Source organism: Anoplolepis gracilipes, unplaced genomic scaffold (genome assembly GCF_047496725.1).
Source record: "Anoplolepis gracilipes unplaced genomic scaffold, ASM4749672v1 Contig18, whole genome shotgun sequence".
NCBI classification, from domain to species: domain Eukaryota; kingdom Metazoa; phylum Arthropoda; class Insecta; order Hymenoptera; family Formicidae; genus Anoplolepis; species Anoplolepis gracilipes.
In genome coordinates, this window is record NW_027328669.1 from 272,798 (window position 1) to 293,386 (window position 20,589).

Sequence of the window (20,589 nt, forward strand, 5' to 3'; positions counted from 1 at the left end):
CTTTTGAACAAGATTAACATGAGCAACAAGCTACATCAGGTATCAAAAATTTTAATTATTATTTTCAGTATTTAAAAAATATAAATATGTCATATGATTTTAATATATACCTAACCTACATAAAAATTGAATTAAAAAAAAAATTAATATCCATAATTTCATAATATTTGATTTTATTATGCAGGAAAATAAATTAAGGGCACAGTAACTAGTTGGCCCACAATAATTGACACATTTACCCTATGTTTTTTATATCTTATAAAACAAAAAAATATGATTAATAAAATATGATAATAAAATTTTTTAACATTTATATATTTATATTTTAATATAGTTTATAGAACGCTGTGATAAGTATTTGCGACCTCTTATATGTTACCACGTAGCCAGAAGGCTTGGCATACGCTGCGTTCTGAAGATGGAAAAAATACCATATGATTTGATTTACAGAAAAAAACAAAGTATTGCCATCATATGGAAGCCAAAATAGTACGTATAATTTTAATTGAAAAATTTGTTAAACTTTCTTGTTTTCAAGATTGGCATAATTTTATTTTAGTCATAATCAGCAACTCAAACAGTTTTATTATGTATTTAGTATTTTGATATGTGCTAGTTTCAACGCTTTTCATATTTTATATTATATGCAGAACATATTGTGTAATTCTTGTTGCAATTGTTTCTATGATTTTATTTTTGAGATAGCATAAATCTCTGATTTTCACATTTTTTATCCTCGTTGAACGAGAGTCATAGATTTGTGTTTGTTTAATGATAAGATGTAATTAACTTTACCTAACAACAGTTTAGAGGGTTTTCTTATAAAGACACCTGAGAAATGTTATGTACAGTGTGAAACATCATAAATTTACGTGATCTCAAGGATAGAATCATAAAAACAATTGTAAGAAGTAGATATTCTGATTTTTAGCATTCGGATTTAGTATAGAATATGAAAAGTGTTGAAATTATAAGATGTGTCATGCCATTAATAGGACATATCGAGATTTACTGAATAGGTAGAAAAACTGTTTTAGTTGATTATTACTAAAAATTTCATATTAATATTGAGTTTGTATTTATAAAATCGACTGAACCCCCATCATTCATTTTTGGACACCTTGTATATTGTGTGTGTATATATATATATATATAATACATATACACACGTATATTTTTTATTATTTTCAGTGATATTGAAAAATATTGGTTTCATGCAGAGTATTTTATGATAATCAAAAATATCAGAGACCACGAAATCGATTATTTCGAGAATTTACCTTTTGTCATTGTCAGAGGAAGATATAATTCTTTATCTTGTGAAGATCTATTTAGTGATGTACAGTTTGGCAATTTTTTACATATAGTTTTTTATACGTATTTTTATTAATTTTAGTTAATAATTAAAATAACAATCAATTATCGATCTTGATCTAAATGATACGTTAAATCCATGACCATAGTAGAAATATTTTGTAATTTTTGACGCAAAAATTCTAAAAAGAACTATAATTATTATTCTAACTATATTTTTTTTTCATTTTTTTATTTTAACTGCAACTTTTTAGATTATTTCTACATATAATTTTTATGTACGAAACATATAATTTTTATGTTTAGAGTCTAAAATTTGAACCATGTAGTTTTTCATAAATTAACTTAGAAAGTTCAGAATAGTTGTACTTTTTATGATAATATTCTATTTACTTTATTACTTATAAAAATGTTCGTAAAAAGCTTTGGAGACTTGTAAAAATTTTAAATGTTATTATTTATAACTTACTACAATTTTATTAAACTTATTGTGAAATTATATCATTTTTACAAATTTGTAATTTGTTGATGAAAATTTTAATTTTTCGTAAAAATACGTAAATTGTTATAAAATTATTTTTACTAAAGGACTCTATATATTTTATAAGCAATGAGTAAAGTATTTTTATATTTATAATTAAAATTTTGTTATGTTTTTCTAGATAATAACTTGGATAATAACTGATCTTATCTTTCAAGTAATACCTAATGAGGAAAAAAACCCGTGGAAATTAAATATTATGAGAAAAATACTAAAAAATGAAGATATTAATATTACAGCACCAATAAAGGTAATTTATCGAGCATCTCATAATATAAACTAATAGTCATATAATAATATGTAAAAAAATTATACAAATTATAGTTATCTATATTCTCCGCTAAAAAAGTGGACAAATAGGAAAAATTTATGAAATTTTAAATGCTTATAACATAGGCAATAATCGCATCGTGATTAAAAACCGAAAATGAAGCTTGAAGTGTGTACATTGAGAAAAATGTCGATCGGGTGAGATAATTAGTTTTTTAATGGCGGATGTCACAATGAAGACCTGCAAAATTGATTGAGAAAGTTTAGGGAATGAGTTGCATGGTGAATCAATTGAGCTATATATAATAGAATAACAAGTGCTTGAAAGTTGAAATTTTTCTCTTCAAAATGCGTCATCGCAGAACTTGATATGGTTATTTTTCAACGAGTTACGTTAATTTAAAGAGAATACGAATTTTAAATTAAATAACGATTTTAAATGTTAAAACACAATTAAAAATTATCATATCAACTGATCAAAAAATAAAAATAAAGTTTCAAGTCTATGTTTTGAGAAATTTTTGTCGACTACGTAGAATGATTAGTTTTTCAATGACGGATGACCCAATAAAATTAATACTTTTTCAGATTAACATAACTTAGGGAAAAATTACATATACAAGTTTTGCGATAACGCATTTCGAAAGGAAGAATTTGAACTTTGATGCGTTTTGTATCCCATTGAGCTCAATTAATTCACGCAACACACTAAAGTGGATTTTCCATTGATCAATTTCTTATTTTATCATCCGCTATTAAAAAATTAATTGAAGTTAATCACAAAATCAACGTTAAAAGTTTCTTGAAATACAAAGTCCAAATTTCATTTTCATGTTTGAATCGCTTCGATACAATAGGTATTAACTGTGTTATGAGTGTTTAAAATTTCATAAATTTTTCCTATTTTTCTGTATCACTTTTTTTTTTATACCGAAATGTACAACTTGAGTTGTATATTAATTAATTAATTTACAAACAACTGAACAAAATATTGATTATATTCTGCTATTACATTTTCCACACACATACGATACGCACATGCATACGCATGCACACACGCACACACACACGCACACACACACATATGCACACGTGCACGCACACGACACACACACGCACGCACGCACGCACACGACACACACACGCACGCACACGACACACACACGCACGCACACGACACACACACGCACGCACACGAACACGCACGCACGCACACGCACGCAGGTTAGATCTGCCATTGTAAGGACAAAACTAAAAATAAGAAATCAAGAAATCAAATTTGCGATTGGTATGATTGTAATACATTGTCGCAGAAATATATCGCCACGTGAGGCTTGGATTGAAGCAAGTCACTTTGGCGTAATAATAGGTTGGCATTTTAAATATAAAGCTACGTTTATAAAAGAATCATTGGGTTATATAGCTCCATATCTGGCCGAAGGCCGTGAAGAAGATCAGCACATTTGTTCAGAATGTAGAAAATTAGATCAAGCGCATTACATAATTCTCACTGAGGATGATAAAATATGTTACATAGCACACGGTACGAATATTAGTAGCATCCTTATGCATTATAAGTTTTTTTCTTATATTATCTTTAATCCGTACAACATAAAAAATCTGTTTTATTTTAGATGACATATCGATATGTCAATTTTATCCATTGAATAATCCGCAGATTGGTAATGTAGAGATAGGACGATATTTTTCTAGATTCCACGGCACTAGTTATATACCAATTCAAAGCCTGGCAGAAGAGTAGCCAAACGATATATCCACAACAAAATATATAAAATTTTTAATAAAATAGAACGGAAAGTAATAAGGTATGATTCGACGTGCTTTAATAAGGGAAGGTACATTATTGTAATAAATAGAAGTAAGATGGATTTATTGAATACGTCAAAAATTTGGAGAGGAGATAGTCTCCACAACAAAATGTATAAAATTTTTAATAAAATAGAACGGAAAGTAATAAGGTATGATTCGACGTGCTTTAGTAAGGGAGGGTACATTGTAATATATGGAAATAAGATTGATTTATTGAAGACGTCAAAAATTTGGAGAGGAGAGAGGAGATCTCCACAACAAAATGTATAAAATTTTTAATAAAATAATACGGAAAGTAATAAAATATGATATTTAAGAATATTTTCTTTATTTCATATACTAATCTTAACAAAAGATCATTAGAGGGGAATATTTTGAATTTTTTAGAATATTTTATTGGAGGAAAGCTTTAGAAGGAATTCTTCTAAAATAGAGAATACAATTTTTTCGGTGTATGTTTCTCAAAGTGCATTTTCTGAGGAGAAACCTTATATTTTGTAATACATTTATATACACAAATATGTATTATATAAATATGTATTATATGTGTGTTACACATAGAATTAATTATGTTATAAATATATATTACAAAATATGATATAAAATTTAATATAAAACATTTAACAAGAGAGTATATTATAAAATGTGTTACAAAATATATATTATATAAGTAATTTTATACTACACATAAAATTAATTATATATTTTACAATATATTTATAATTATATTTCACAAAATAGAATACACAATTTATTACAACATATAATTTGAAATTTAATAATGTACAAAATAATTTATTACACGAAAATATCCAATATACCTATGTCCAATATAAAATTTATTAGAAGCTTTTAGATCAAACGTAGCTGGATAGTCTATCACGACCAAAAGAATTATTAATAAATTTCGATTACGTCTCTCTCAATTAAGAGAATCTGGAATTTTAAGGAAATTTTGTGTTATTGTACGTGGTCTTTCGATTTGGTATTTTTTATTTTGGTAATATTTATTGAAATAATATACACATATATATTTTATTAAAATACTTTTTTATTGAAATTATTAAAACATTAAATTTTATGTGAAATAAAATATGCATTTTAATTCTATATATACGTATATATTACTTCATAATATATGCTAAAGTGGAAAAAGATCACGCAGCTAATAATATCTAATAAAACATATTAATAAATCTATTATATGTTTCGTACTTTTGAGATCCACGATTATGGATCTAGCACGGACACGAACCACAATTTGTGGATCTAGCACGGACTCGAATCAATCGGTCGTTTTACCGTGGCACTAGAAAGTGGATCCAGCCAGGTAGTTCCGAAAACTCAATTGTGGATCCAGTTAGCGCCACTGTACAGCGGGGAAAAAGCGTTCCCTAAAAAACGGTGGCATGACCCTTCTTATTTTTCTCTCTGGTTGAACTAAATAATAAATATTTTCTAAAATTAAAGTAGAAATAAATTTAGAGTAAAACTAAATTTATAATTTATAAACTAAAATATTTTTTAACACTTTTAGCTTATTTCCACAAGTTCACAAATATTCCTTCATGCAATTTCTAGCGGAAATCTATCTTATAATATTTCGTATAAACTGTAAAACGAAAAAATTTTTTTCGTCTACATCTCTTTAGGGGGAGTAAAGAGGGATTATAGAATTCTCAAAAATGAGAATCTATTTTTTGGTAAAATACGCCAAGTAAAATATGTGCCCTGTGTGTACGATTCAAATTTCGCGGAAAGAATTAATTTCTAAAGAAATTCACGCATTAACATCCGCGTATGGCTCTCATTGCCAAGTTGATAATTACGTGTTTATATATACTTATACATATATTTATATATTTATATATTTATATATTTATATATTTATATATTTATATATTTATATATTTACATATTTACATATTTACATATTTACATATTTACATATTTACATATTTACATATTTACATATTTACATATTTACATATTTACATATTTATATATTTACATATTTATATATTTACATATTTATATATTTATATATTTATATATTTATATAATTATATATTTCTATATTTATGTATATTTATATAGTTATATATTTATATAAAAAATTTTTATTAAGATTGTAAAATTTTTTAAGGTTTATAATAACTTTATAAATCTCTTTATATTATAATCACAGAATTGAAGTACAGTCGGACCTTTTATCCTACGACCCTCTTATGCTATGAAACTTCTTATCCTACGACAAAAAATCCTCTCATGCTACGACCGCGAAAGGGGATTTATACCCCCACTCTCAAATTTTTGTCGTAGGATCAGAGGTTTAAGGGGAAGATTCCGAACCGAAAAATGTCGTAGGATAAGAGATTCGACTGTAATACAATAGTGCATTAAATACGTTTACGTAAAATTATTGTGCGATAACTTACGTCTCCGGCTTACGTTTACGACTCTGCCGGTAACGGTTACGACAATCTCTGTGCTCAGGCCCTTTAGCTGTTTTATATTACCGACAAAATATAACCTCATGATAATATATTTGTTTAATATAAAAGTTGCAATTTATATACATAAAATAAATTAATAATAATGGTAGTAGAGAGCAAAAGAATATATCGCAAAACTTATGATGTAACTGAAGGTAATATAGATCTAAGAATAAATTAAAAAATTTAGATATAATGAACTACATAATTTAATACAAATTCATAAAATCAATAATCAAATTATAAATAGAAATGAAATTATAATAACGGACGTTTCGAGCTCACTCTTTGAGTCTTCTTCAGCGCAAATAAATATAATATTGATTCGGTATCGGTGGTAATATATTAGTCGTTAAAAAACATAAACTGACCTCGGTAAAATAATTAGTCGCAAAAATGGTACAGTCGAACCTCTTATCCTACGACAAAAAATTCTCTCATGCTACGACCGCGAAAGGGGAATTATACCCCCACTCTCAAATTTTTGTCGTAGGATCAGAGATTTAAGGGGAAGATTCCGGACCGAAAATGTCGTAGGATAAGAGGTCCGATTGTATATACATATAAAAAAATAATAATAACGTTTATCAGTCATCTAAGAATACTCAGTGATTGCCAAACTAGGAAGTATTTTTTCGTAATTAGATATAGAGAATAGTAACTCGATTATATACATAAAATAAAATCGTGTTCCCATTGTAAGAATTGCATGAAGGAATATTTGTGAACTTTTCGAAATGAGTTTAGAAGTATAGTAAAAACATTTTGCTGCACAACATTTCCTTCAAAATGTTTTTTATCTAGGTTTCTAAGCCTTATCTAATTATTATCTAAAAGTTCACTAAAATTCTTTCATGCAATTTATATCTGGAACCTATATCTTATTTTATTGATGCAAACTACAAAATGTTCATATCAAACAATTATTGTTTACAACCTGGCTCCAGAAGCCGATAAAAAAATTGTAATTTTTAAATTTTTTTCTTTATTAACATATAAGATTGCATAGGTTCCCAGAAGGTTTCGATGTATACTTTTATCGTAGAGAAGAATTGATTATTCTATACAACCAATAAAAATATTTTGGTATAATAAAAATATCGATAATACAGGACGGTTTAGCATTCCCAGCAAATATATAGTCGGTAATATAGAAGACTTTAGAATCGCAAATAAATAATTGTTGCGGTTAGTAAAAAAGAACACTTTGGCATGTGAAAATAATTTTATGTAAAAATTATTAGTAAATCTTTTGCAACTTTTAATAGATATAGAAATTATTTAATAATTTTACATATAACATCTATCATTTAGAAGTAATGTGTAATTTAAGACTTAATAAAAAACTTAAATTGATAAATGATTGTTAAATAATGATTCTTACGTAACATATTGCGACTAGTTTTATTACATCACATACACACATCTTAACATTTGAAGAATCATTATATATTTATTATACGTCTTTCTAATTTGTATATTTATTAATTCGAAAATAGCGTACCTATTTTATCACAATACATTATAACATATTAATTATGAAAAGTCTTTTCGAGATTTTCTCTAATTAAAAGAGAACAATTCTTTATTTCAATTAATTACATATTAATATATATCCGGGAAAAAAAGTTAGCCATATATGGATTTTGTCAATATCTGATCATGTCTTACCAAGTATAGTCATATATGATATTATATGATAAATAAAATCATATGATATTATATATGATTTTATTTAATTATCTTATTATCATATATAACTATATTTGGCAAGATATGCTCAGATATTGACAAAATCCATATATGGCCAATTTTATATGGACTTTTTTTTCGGGTAGTATATAATTGTAATATATAATATATAACTAATCATATGTTATACTTTTTATATCCGTATTATCTGCATATATACACGCGATAAACTTTGATTTATTAAAGTGAACAACTATTGCTAAATCGAAAACGATAAATTATCATATTATTTAACTAAAGACACTACGCTTAAACTGGTTTTTTTATCAATGATTCTGCGACGCAAGTTTTATTCAGTGATAAGAGAAAAATGCGCATTGTAAGCACTTATTTTTATAAACTATTCGTTAAAATTTTAGTCTGTGTATCACAGTAACGTGTTGAGAAAATATTTATCTGTTTAATCGGGTACAAAAGAAATTTAAAATTTATTTTAATGTGTAATTAATTAATTCGTTATTTAAAATAAGTTATAAAAAATTAAGTTATTATCGTATCACACGGAATACATTAAAATTAATATATATATATACACACTACCCTCCATAAGTTTGGAAACACCCTATAAAAATTTTTAATGTAAAGAAAATATATAATAAAATCGATTTATTTTTGTTTGTAAATGTTTATTTACTAATTATATTAATTAACTTGAGTCTGATTCATACGGTATCTGGTGCGTCATTGTCATTTTCAGTGATTGTGATTAATTTTATCAATTTTACAAAAACTTAAATTAAATTGCACTTACAAATGACTTCTTATCACTCTGACGTGTAGTTATAATTCGCGCACACATTACAGGCGCTACTACGTCTAATATGTTGTACTAGCTCTAGTTATAGCAGAATACGTGCTGTAACAGATCAGCACGTGAAATTCAACTTCGAGCGCTCCGGTATTACGAAATAATCACTGATATATTTTCGGCATGTATAAATGTTCCAAGTGTCCTAAGTGGAAATATTTGTTGTCGTATGATATATATTTATATCCAAAACTTACATAGATCACTGTCGTACAACTGTTTATCTGTAAAATATAGGGTGTTTCCAAACTTATTATATATATATATATATATATAATATATATATATATATATATATATAATGTACACTAAAATATTAATATAATTTAAAACATAATTATTTTCTAAAATATACATATAATTTAATTATATATTTAAAAATAAATTATAAATAAAATATAAATAATAATTAATGTTTGTATATTACTATAATATTATTTATATATAATTGGTATTTCCACGCTCATCCTAAAGAATTATAATTTTCAATCATTAAGTACAGCATCCAATTTACGTCATTATTTACTTCACATTGATCCACATATCAAAGATCAACGTTTTTCGTTTGGATACTTAAACGAGCAATTCAGTGTCGCAGTTGACGCGCAGATATTATTCCAATGACGTAGACCGTAGACGATTCGAAATTTTATTCGCCGATTCCTTATATTATAAATGACAAGTTTTCAAGCGTGGCGAGAATGTTGATCCTCTCATTTACAAAATGATATACAATATACAATAACACAATAATAAGTCTATCGATAATATAGATATGAAAAGGAATAAATTTTTTATTCAAAAATTACTCATATTCGAAGCCATTACATATTTATGAGAAAAAAGTAACATTCTTTTATCATTGTTCACACATCCTGACACAATAATCTTGTGCAACTTGACAAATTTGAATGCAATTAATTTAATATTTTATTATTATTATGACTGAATAAATAAATAAATATATATGTATGTATATACAATATTTATAATCTTTAATTAATATTAAGAATCTCTTTCTCTAAATATTAAAAAATATTGATTTAGTTATAATAAATTAAAAAACTTTCTTCATATCTCTTTTTTTTAAAACAATTGTTCAAAAAGAATTTTTGTCATATTTGCGTGCTTTATTTTTTCAATAGTGATATATATAATTATGGGTGTACGAAAACAATGTAATCTCTCTCTGTAGAATACTTTGCAATAATATTTTTCTTATTTTGTAACAATATTTTAGAAAGAAATGCGATGTGTATCTTTTCTTATTTTTCTCTCTTATTATCAATACAAATATATTTTCTTATTGTTACAGTAAGATATGTAAATATCTACTGTATTACTTTTAATGTTTTTATTATGAATCTTACTATTGGATTGTGGTGTTTTTTTTATATATCTCACAATTAGAATAACAAATATGTGTATATTGGCTTGATTATTGAGAAAACCTGAATTAAAATATATCTCATATGATTTAAAATAAAGAATAAAAATAAAATTATATGCACTTTTAAAACTATTGCAGTCTCTCACTTAAGATCATTGTAAAAGTTATCTTAAAACATTCTTTCTAGTAATTTATGTTTTTCACAAGAAATAATCTTCTTGAAAGTTTACACTCGTAATCGAGTAATTTCGTCGTATATACAACGATAACAAAACAAAACTGCGGTAAAAGCGATATTTTGCTTTATCATATTAACGGGAATTACGGCTATGCAATTTATCATGCTTGATGGTTTTAAACAGGTTGGGAAAAACCCAGTTCCAGACAGTATTTCCATAAGCCCGCATAGCATTAACCATTTAACATCAATCTTTAATCTCTACCTACTTGACACAACCAATCTCGTCACAGCCAAGCGAGAGAGAAAGAGTAAATATTTCATCCCAGTTCTTTTTTGCAAGAATAGAGAAAAACTGTAAAAATACTCGTGCGATTATAAATGCGCAAGCACGAAGATATAAGTAACTCGCAAGAGAATGTAGACTTACATACTTAATCTCTTTGAAAGATATCTTGCTGGCATTTCGAATAATTCAAAATATGATTGAAGCTACGTTTTCTTCTCAGAAAATTAATTAACAAACATAATTAATAATTATATTAATATATAATAATTAATAAAAATACGTTAAATCTATTTTTCGTCTTTTCGAGATAACACTGCAATGTTATATAGTTTCATTTAAAAATACTTTTTAGATTACTCTATCATAAAGGGGAAGTATCTGTTAAGAAGTCGAAAAAAAAGCGGTGAAAAAATATGTGTACAAGGAAAAAACATTTAGTCACAGACAATATAAAATAAAGGAACCATTTTTTAAATAAAAATATACATTAAGTTACTAATACATACCAAGTGAGTTATCACTGTGATCAAAATTATTTTAAGTGCTATATTTATATAAATATATTTATTATGTATTTATAGTAGTATATATATATGTATACTACTATCTATATATATAAGTATTGTCTGTCTGTATGTATGATCGCGAACTCCTTCCACATTTGTGGACCGATTTTCGTGAAATAGGTACCAAAATGTTGCAAATTTTTCGGAAAAGGCTGTTATGTTGTTTTTTTTAAGTTTCACCCACCCACGCATCCATTCACGCGCTTGCGCATTTATGGACCGATTTTCATGAAATTGGTATCAAAATTTCGCAATTTTTTAGGAGATGATTACTAGGTGATTTTTTTTAAGTTTTATCTCACCTACGCATCCACCCACGCACCCGTCCACACGCGCGAGTATTTATCTACCGATTTTCAAGAAATTGGTATCAAAATTTCAGAAATTTTTCGGAAAAGCTGCTATGTGGGTTTTTTTAGGTTTTACCCACCCACGCATGCACCCACACATCCGTCCACGCGCATGCGCATTTATGGACCAATTTTCACGAAATTGGTATCAAAATTTCGCAAATTTTTCGGAAAAAACTGCTATGTGCTTTTTTTAGGTTTTGTCTACCCACGTAACCTTGATAATATGATATTTGTTAAATCCTGTATTTGCTCATGGTCAACTTTATGTGGCATTTTCTAGAGCAACCAAAAGTGTAAAAATTAAGATTGATGAATTCATAATCAAGGACATCTAATTGAAGGAAGTGAAAAATGTTTTACAAAAAATATAATATACAGAGAAATTTTGTAAATTGATAAATTAAAAAAATTGTATGACAGCTAATAATGGCGGGTTAACGGTAGATAAATTAGACGTAAACAAAAAAAATTAAGTAAATAAAATTAAAAAAAAAACCACATAGCAGCCATTCCTGAAAAATTTGCAACATTTTGGTACCAATTTCGTAGGAATCGGTTCACAAATGTAGAAATTAAAGAAGTTTTTTTGAAAAAAAATTGTTAATTGGCAGAGAAACCTGGAAAAACATTTTTTCGCGAAAACATAACCTCCTATAATTAAAAAATATAAATGTATAAATAGATTGAAGAAATGAGCAATCAAAGATATCTTATTAAGTGAAATCTAAAATTTTTTATGAAAAATATTATATAGAGAGGTATTGAAAATTGAAGAATTATAAATTGTGTGAGAACTAATATTAGCGAGGTCAGTATTGGATAAAGGTTTTGCGGCCCGCGCGAAGCGCGGAAAGCTAGTAAATACATAATACATAATAGATATAGGTAAACATATACATACATATTAATATTATATATACACACATGTGCATATACATATAATTAATATGTTATTTTATATATATATATATGAATATATATATATATAATTTTTTTAAATATTTAATTAGATACATTATATATATATATATATATATATATGTATATAATATGTAGATTAATTTGACTCCTTCATGTACAATTATAATTATATATATTTAAACATAATAGCTATATAATAAACCTAATAGAGAGAATAATAACTGAAATTTCTTAATTATTGAACAATTTTCTCCTAAATTTAATTTTGCAAATATACTGCTAAGATTATTCGCTATATTATTATAATTCTGCCGAAGTAGTATTTAAAAATTAATTGCGCAAACAGTTATTATTTTTTAAAAAATCTATATTTTTACATCTATTTTTAAAAAATATATCTATATAATTGCAAATCATAAAGTTCATACAAGATTTCGTCGTTTATAAATTTTATAAATGTCAAGGTATATACATATATATATATCGATAATGATCTAAACAGCAGACACGAAAAAATTTAGTTTCAATGGCCGATATTCATAGTTTATTCTTATATTTAAGATCATTTTAAGTTTGGTTTTAAATTGTAAAAATTTCATTTAACAAATTAAATCTGAGTCGAAGATCTTACTTAAGACGAACTTAAATATAAGAACGGACCATATACATATATACACATATTCTGTGTTCTAATTAAATGAAATTTTTAATAGATAAAATAAGAAATCTTATTTAAAATTTTGTAATCTAATAATTTTTTTGGATACATTATAAAATAATTTTTATCTTCCAGATTTTTTATACATTATTTTATATATAAATGATAAAAAAAGATTTATTACTATATAAATTGTTAAATGCACGTTCGATTTTTTAAAATTTATTCTGGCTTATCTTTTAAATATTAATGAGGCAAGAATCGATAAAGAGTCAGCGCATACTGAAAATGCACAATTATATTTGGAAAAATTGACGATTTCCAAAGGTCTTCATGAAAGGTTACGGCATCGTTTTAGATAACACTTTTTAATTGGTATTTCTCATTAAACGATCGTTTCTAAGTCGCAGATTTTTATAAGTATTATTATTTCATAAAGATGATAATGTATAAACAAAAAAATTATATCTCTATCCTTTCGAAGGGAATCAATATCGGTGCATTCAAACCGAGCGATTTATCAACTTAATTAAAAACCTCATTTATGTAATTTCTTCTTAAAACCACAATGAAACATGTGATAAATATAAATGCAGACGTAATATGTTGGCAAAGCCAAGAAAGAATGAAATTCATCGGCAACGCTGACTTTGCAGTTTTATTCGTTCGTTATAATATATACGTGTATATATATATATATATATATATATATATATATATATATATATACACGTAATATATATATATATATATATATATACACGTAATATATATATATATATATATATATATACAATCCGATATACAGCTATTCAAACATGGTAATCATCATTTTTCGAATACATCTGAGAAATAATATTAATGTTTGTACTTGATTATTATTAAATTAACAATTAGCGGAAGAACAGTTCATCTACGGAAAAATAAATCAAATTTCCTTAACAAAAAACTTATAGTAATAGTTGCACAAAACATTAATGCTGTTTATTAAAATAAATGTTAATGTATCTTTATAAACCTTTAAAACTCTTAAACGGTATAATATTAAAAAATAGGATAGCTAAAAAATTGAACAATATTCTGTATTTGTTAATATTGCATTTGTATTATTGCATTTGTTAACAATGATGATTTATTATTTGAAAATCTTTGAAATAAAATGTATAAATATTGGAGCCTTATTTATTCGAATTATTATAAATATAGGTACCTACGAATTCTGCAATGCTAAAATAAAATCGATCCTTTGAACTGCAAACACGTATACTGCTCTCTTGTCCACATATGTTTGTCACCTTTTGGTAAACATATATGGATCTCCATATGTATGACTTGCTTTATATATACACATACATATATATATATATATATATATATATATATATATATATATATATATATATATATATATATATATATATGTGTGTATTTGTTTCATAATATTTCATAAATTGTTATTAATTTATATTTAAAATTGCATAAATCTTTATGTAATATTTTTTTTTAGTTTAGTAATAATAGGATTAATAATACATTATTGATATATAAATGTATTATTAATGTTATTAATAAAAGAAATGTCTTTCATGCAATTGCATAATTTATCACAACAAATAGTCTACAAATTATCTATAAATATAAATAATGTATGTGAAAATAATTTAATAGCTTTTTATAAATGTTACACTATATTACTATATTTATATATTTATATATATATATATATATATATATTTATATTAATATATATATATATATTATAATATATATATATATATATATTTATATGTTTATTAATATGCAAAACTAGAATATATAAAATAGGATTTTTTATCTTTTAGAACTTTTTTTATCTTCTCCCTTGTTTTCTGTTTAGCATTTGCGTAGTAAAAATTAGTCTCATATCAAATTAAATTGAGCAAATTCTCTCATTCTCGAATTTACAGATGTGAATAAAACGAGTTCACAATAACATAAGATACATCTTAATTATCATTATCATATCGCATAAATTATCATCAACAAATTGCAAGTTCATCTTCTCGACGAAATTTGGTTTATCCCAGACGTGCCTTCGGAGAATATTTTCTTATCCGAAATTTGTTATCTCGGAAGGACTCTTGCATCCTGCAAATCGTAAATTCGATGAGCGGGAAGTTACAACGAAGTTTCCCAACAGATGCATGACTGGTCGACTTCGTAGTGGGGGACACAGAGTGATCGAGCGATTTATATAGGAGAAGAAATACTTGCCACGCCAGCATTTCAAGTTTGAACGGCGAAACCGTACGAATACCCGTTATTACGATCGTTGTTTTCTGATACCAAATTAGGTAGTACTGGTGAAACTATAATATATTTACCAAGTTGGTGATTAGACACTTCGACACATTCAACAATCATGGTAAATAGATTTTTTCAATATTTTATATTCTGTGTAATGAATATTCTATTAATTGAATAATTTTAGATAACATTTTAGTAAAATATTTTTAAAGATATTTCTTTGAATAAAGATTTATTCATTTTTTTGATAATTAAATTTATTATTGTTTTGATATATATATATATATATATATGTATATATAAATATATTTATTTATTTATTTATTACTAACATAAATATTATATAATTATATAATTAGATAATAAACATTTATGACCATTTTTATTAAGTATTGTCAAAAAAATTAATTTTTTTTATAATTAAGAAAATTATTTATAAGATTATATATATATAACATTTATTATTAAAATTAAATTAGAATTAATTTAGGATATTATTATTTGATAGTATTTATTTTACTCTAATATTTTCATATTGACTAATTTACATTGATTTCATAACTTTATATTTAGAGGATGATAAGTCTCCAAAATAAACCTTTTGTTAAAATATGTAAATTCGATTTTCTTTTATATCTTGTTAGTAAATATAAAAGATAAAGTTTTTAAAGAAAATATTAAAAAATTTTTTTTTATTTCAATATCATAACCATTAAGATCTATACGTCTTGAATTTAAATCTGAATGTAAAAAATTATATTTTTTTTTTAAATATTTGGTTGTAATTTTTTTCATAGAACGCATTCGTGTACTGCAAAGATTTTTAGACACGTAGTATGACTACCTAAGACACAACATACATGTATAAAATGTATATGTATAAAATTGGTAGTTGTACTGACCCTAACAGCACATATGTTCAAAAGATGTTTTTAAGAAATCCATAGAATGTTAAAACATATTTTAATATCCTGTGAATCTTTTATAAACATCTTTTAAACGTGTGTGCTGATAGGGGAAATGCACAGGTAGTAAAAAAATGAACTTAAACAAAATTTATCTCACACTCACAACCATCCGTGTACAAGATATACTCTTTATGTTTTGCTGCGAATATTATTTGAAGAGACAAGTTATTTTATTTAATAAATTATTGAGATTGATAAGACTCTTTTAATGTTTACAAACAACTACTTTGAAAGAGAGCGATACCCCAAGTAGAAAAATTCGTGCCCTATGCACCAATCAGTTTTGCAGAAAAATTTAATTTCTGCGAAACTGACGCATAACCATTCGTGTTTGGATCTTAATCGCTCTCTTTTAAAGAAATTGTTGGTATCTTATTTAACCTTTGAGTCATTTTTTAATTATTGTTTATCAAGTTCGTAATATTATCTAATAGAGATTATCATTACTACATCATTATCATATCTGAGTTTGTTAAGTAAATAATTTATAATACATTGATTAATGTTACTAGTAAGACTATAAATTTAAAACAAAAACAAATACAATTGGGTCTAATTGAGGCTTTTATCATCACTTATTTTTTATACCTATTTTTTTATTAAATAATATAATTGAAACATTCATAAATTTCTTTATTCTTCTAAATTGTATTGTTCTCTGTTGTAGCTAAAGTACGTCGTACTTCTCAGCATTGTGTTTTGCTCAGTGCAATCGCAACGACCATGGCATGCTGGCAATAACAACAATCGTCTGCCTCAAGTTCTACCTCAATATATCGATGAGAGAATAGCGGCGGAGCAGCAAACAGCGCAGACGAACCCAGCAAATCAAGTGGGTCCAGTGAATCAAACGAATTCAGTAAGTCAAACGAGTCCAGCGAGTCAAGGAGGCCAAGGGATTCAGGCAGTTGGAACAGACTTGCTCGGAAATCGAATCGGTGGTGCTACGGTTGCAGCTGCAGCTGCACCAGCTTTGAGCACGACCACAACAACAATCCCACTTGATTTACCTGTGGACGCTCATGGCGATGTCGATTTGGTGAATAGGATCAAAACCTGGCCGAGAGACAAGCAACCCTTCTGGTATATCAACTGGCAGGCGATCCAGGCCCATCGCGGTGATGTGAATAACAGCGCCCAACCTGTCCAGTTGCAACCGAATCCAATATCGTTCTTCGCTGGTTAAGAAAGCGGATCATGAATTCTAAAATTGAACATATATCGAACAAGACTGTAAAATTGAGCATTTATGTTTAGCACTAGAGAATAAAAACGCGATCATTGATATTTATGGCCACTGACGACAGTGGTTATTCCTAGTCAAAGTAGACTCTTTAGAGAGATGCGAATTCACGGTTTTCAAAGAATCATTAATCAAAATTATTATATCAATCCAGTTTCTTGATGATGAAAAATTGAATAAATGTTGTGATTGCATAAGTTCATATAATTAGCATGTTTTTATAATATGTATTATTTAATAAATAAGTCAGTATAATTAGTCAGTAAATTTTTATATAAAAAAAATAGAAAATAACATTTACATATATATATATATATATATATAATATATAAACATATACATAAGTACATATATGCATATGTGTGTGTGTGTGTATATATATATATATATATATATATATATATATATATATATATATATATATATATGTATCTTATAATTATAACTTTAAAAATTAATAATTTCAAAAAAGATAAATTTTAAAATATACATATATTCCTATTGTTCTGAATCGTTTAGATAAAATAATGTATTAATAACTAACATTTATTCTATTTACTTTGTAGTTATTTTTAAAATTTTTCTTTGACTTATTAGTCTCTCACATATGGATCATTTTCATCCTATCGATATTTTAATAATAGAATAAAATTAATAAAAAAAATATTAAAAACTTATTTCTTAATTTTTATTGTATATGATTATTTTATTAAAGATGTCAAGATATATATATAAATTTTTGTAGATTTTTTAAAATTGCGACAATACATACATATGTTACCATAAAAACAAAGTAAAAAAAGTGTGACCTGTGACTTACAATTCTGAATAAAATGCACTATTGTATCCTACAATAAGAAAGAAAAGAAAAATATATTGTTACTTTATAAAAGAGTACTATTTTATTTACACGTACATACATACATGTATTACATGCACGCACATATACAGAATAATTCTAAATATATATATATGTATATGTATAACTGTGATCATTTTAATTTTCATTTCATGTGATAAGGGGTACATTTCGAAGTAAAATACGAACTTAGAATTTTGTAACGCTGTCTTTTGGTTCCGAGATACGCAAATTTGAAATATTATAAAAACAATATTATATAATATATATAATATTAAATATATATATATATATATATATATATATATATATATATATACACTTGTATGTATCTATATATCCAGTATAAATCCAGTATATAAACAAGAAATGTAAACTCTAACAACACACAGATGTTTACAAGAGATCCATAATAAGATGTTACAATATATTTTAACATTCTATGGATCTCTTATGTAAACATCATCTTTTGAAAAGGATGTGTTTAAATGTGATACTGCGTTAGAGAAATAAATATTTTGAAATATTGATTGTGCATTTTATAAACATTTATCATTATTATTACAACATATAATTATTATTACAGATCTTATCTATTATATATTTATAAAATGTTAAAGGGTTGACAAGAATGATAAGAAAATTCCAGCGTCATTGTCACCAACATTAAGAAATCGTATTCAATGTATTGATATATGATATATGATATATGATATGCCAGATTCGTTCGTTTCGAGCCAAAATCTATTACTAAACAAATTTTCAATAAAATCGGTGAGGAGGACCGCTCATCTTCACATTTACCTGCTTTTCTGCCAAAATGTGAATCAGCCTTAAAAGAATTTGGAATTTTACCACACATAATTTTTTTTATTTTTCGGATAAATTATGGACCTACAAACGTTTAAGGAATTTATTCGTGACCACCTAACTATTCTGCATCGAATAAACTCTTGTTTAACTCGATTGGACGAAAAATAAAAATGTTCGGCTAACTTTACATCGAAATTTTAATTATTTAATTTAAAAAAAACGATGAACCTCCAAACGTTTTAATTAAACTTCCAATAATCTCCAAACGATTTTCAAACGATTAGTTAATTTTAATTATAAAAAAATTAAAGTGGTTCGGCTAACTTTACGGAGCTTGATAAATGTCTATACACAGTGTACACACACAAATATCATTGTATTTCAAGAGAAACAAAGACCACGTTATTGTTTCTCCTTATCAAGCGGTGTTACCAACATTGATCCATTAGCTGTATTTAGGTGCATATAGCGATATCCATATCGATAGTATTTAGCTCATAGAGAAGTGATATTTCTTCATGAAACTTTTTTAAATATTCTTTATATTATAATGCAAGTCGCTACAGAGCCTGAATTTTTATTTTGGCTTTGAAAAATTTATAATAAATGAAATACGCGGACTTGTACCTAACTGCACCTGACCCGCGTCTAGCTACACGTTGCTTGAAATTTTATTTTGATCTTTTTTCCAACAAATTCGCTCTGTAGCAACTTAATATACAGACAATCTCATACTGATTACGAATATCACGATTTTATTATGATTCTCTTTATAGTTTGGCTGTAATAATATTTCGAAACTATAGTTCATAACAGGTCGACAGGAGTCTCCACAGTGCTTTCTGTCAACCCTTAAGAAATATTATTTTAAATATTTTTTGAATAATGTTTTTAATGTCTATGTAATATTATTTAATATTTATATTATGCAATATGTTATTTAATATTTATACAATATAATTATTTTTAACATTGAATATTAACATTAGATGATCTTCCACTCATTATACTATGTGATACCTATATTATCTTTTAAATTTTCCTGTTTTCAAATT

General features: G+C 25.8%; 1 protein-coding gene across 1 annotated transcript; it reads left to right on the forward strand.

The window, feature by feature from the left end:
• Window positions 1-15,609: 15,609 nt before the first annotated feature.
• Window positions 15,610-18,151, forward strand: LOC140675746 (uncharacterized). The gene is made up of 2 exons (XM_072910368.1): window positions 15,610-15,769; window positions 17,287-18,151. Exons 1-2 carry the CDS (start codon window positions 15,767-15,769, stop codon window positions 17,803-17,805), a joined length of 522 nt encoding a protein of 173 aa, XP_072766469.1. The 5' UTR covers window positions 15,610-15,766; the 3' UTR covers window positions 17,806-18,151.
• The last annotated feature ends 2,438 nt before the right edge of the window (window positions 18,152-20,589 follow it).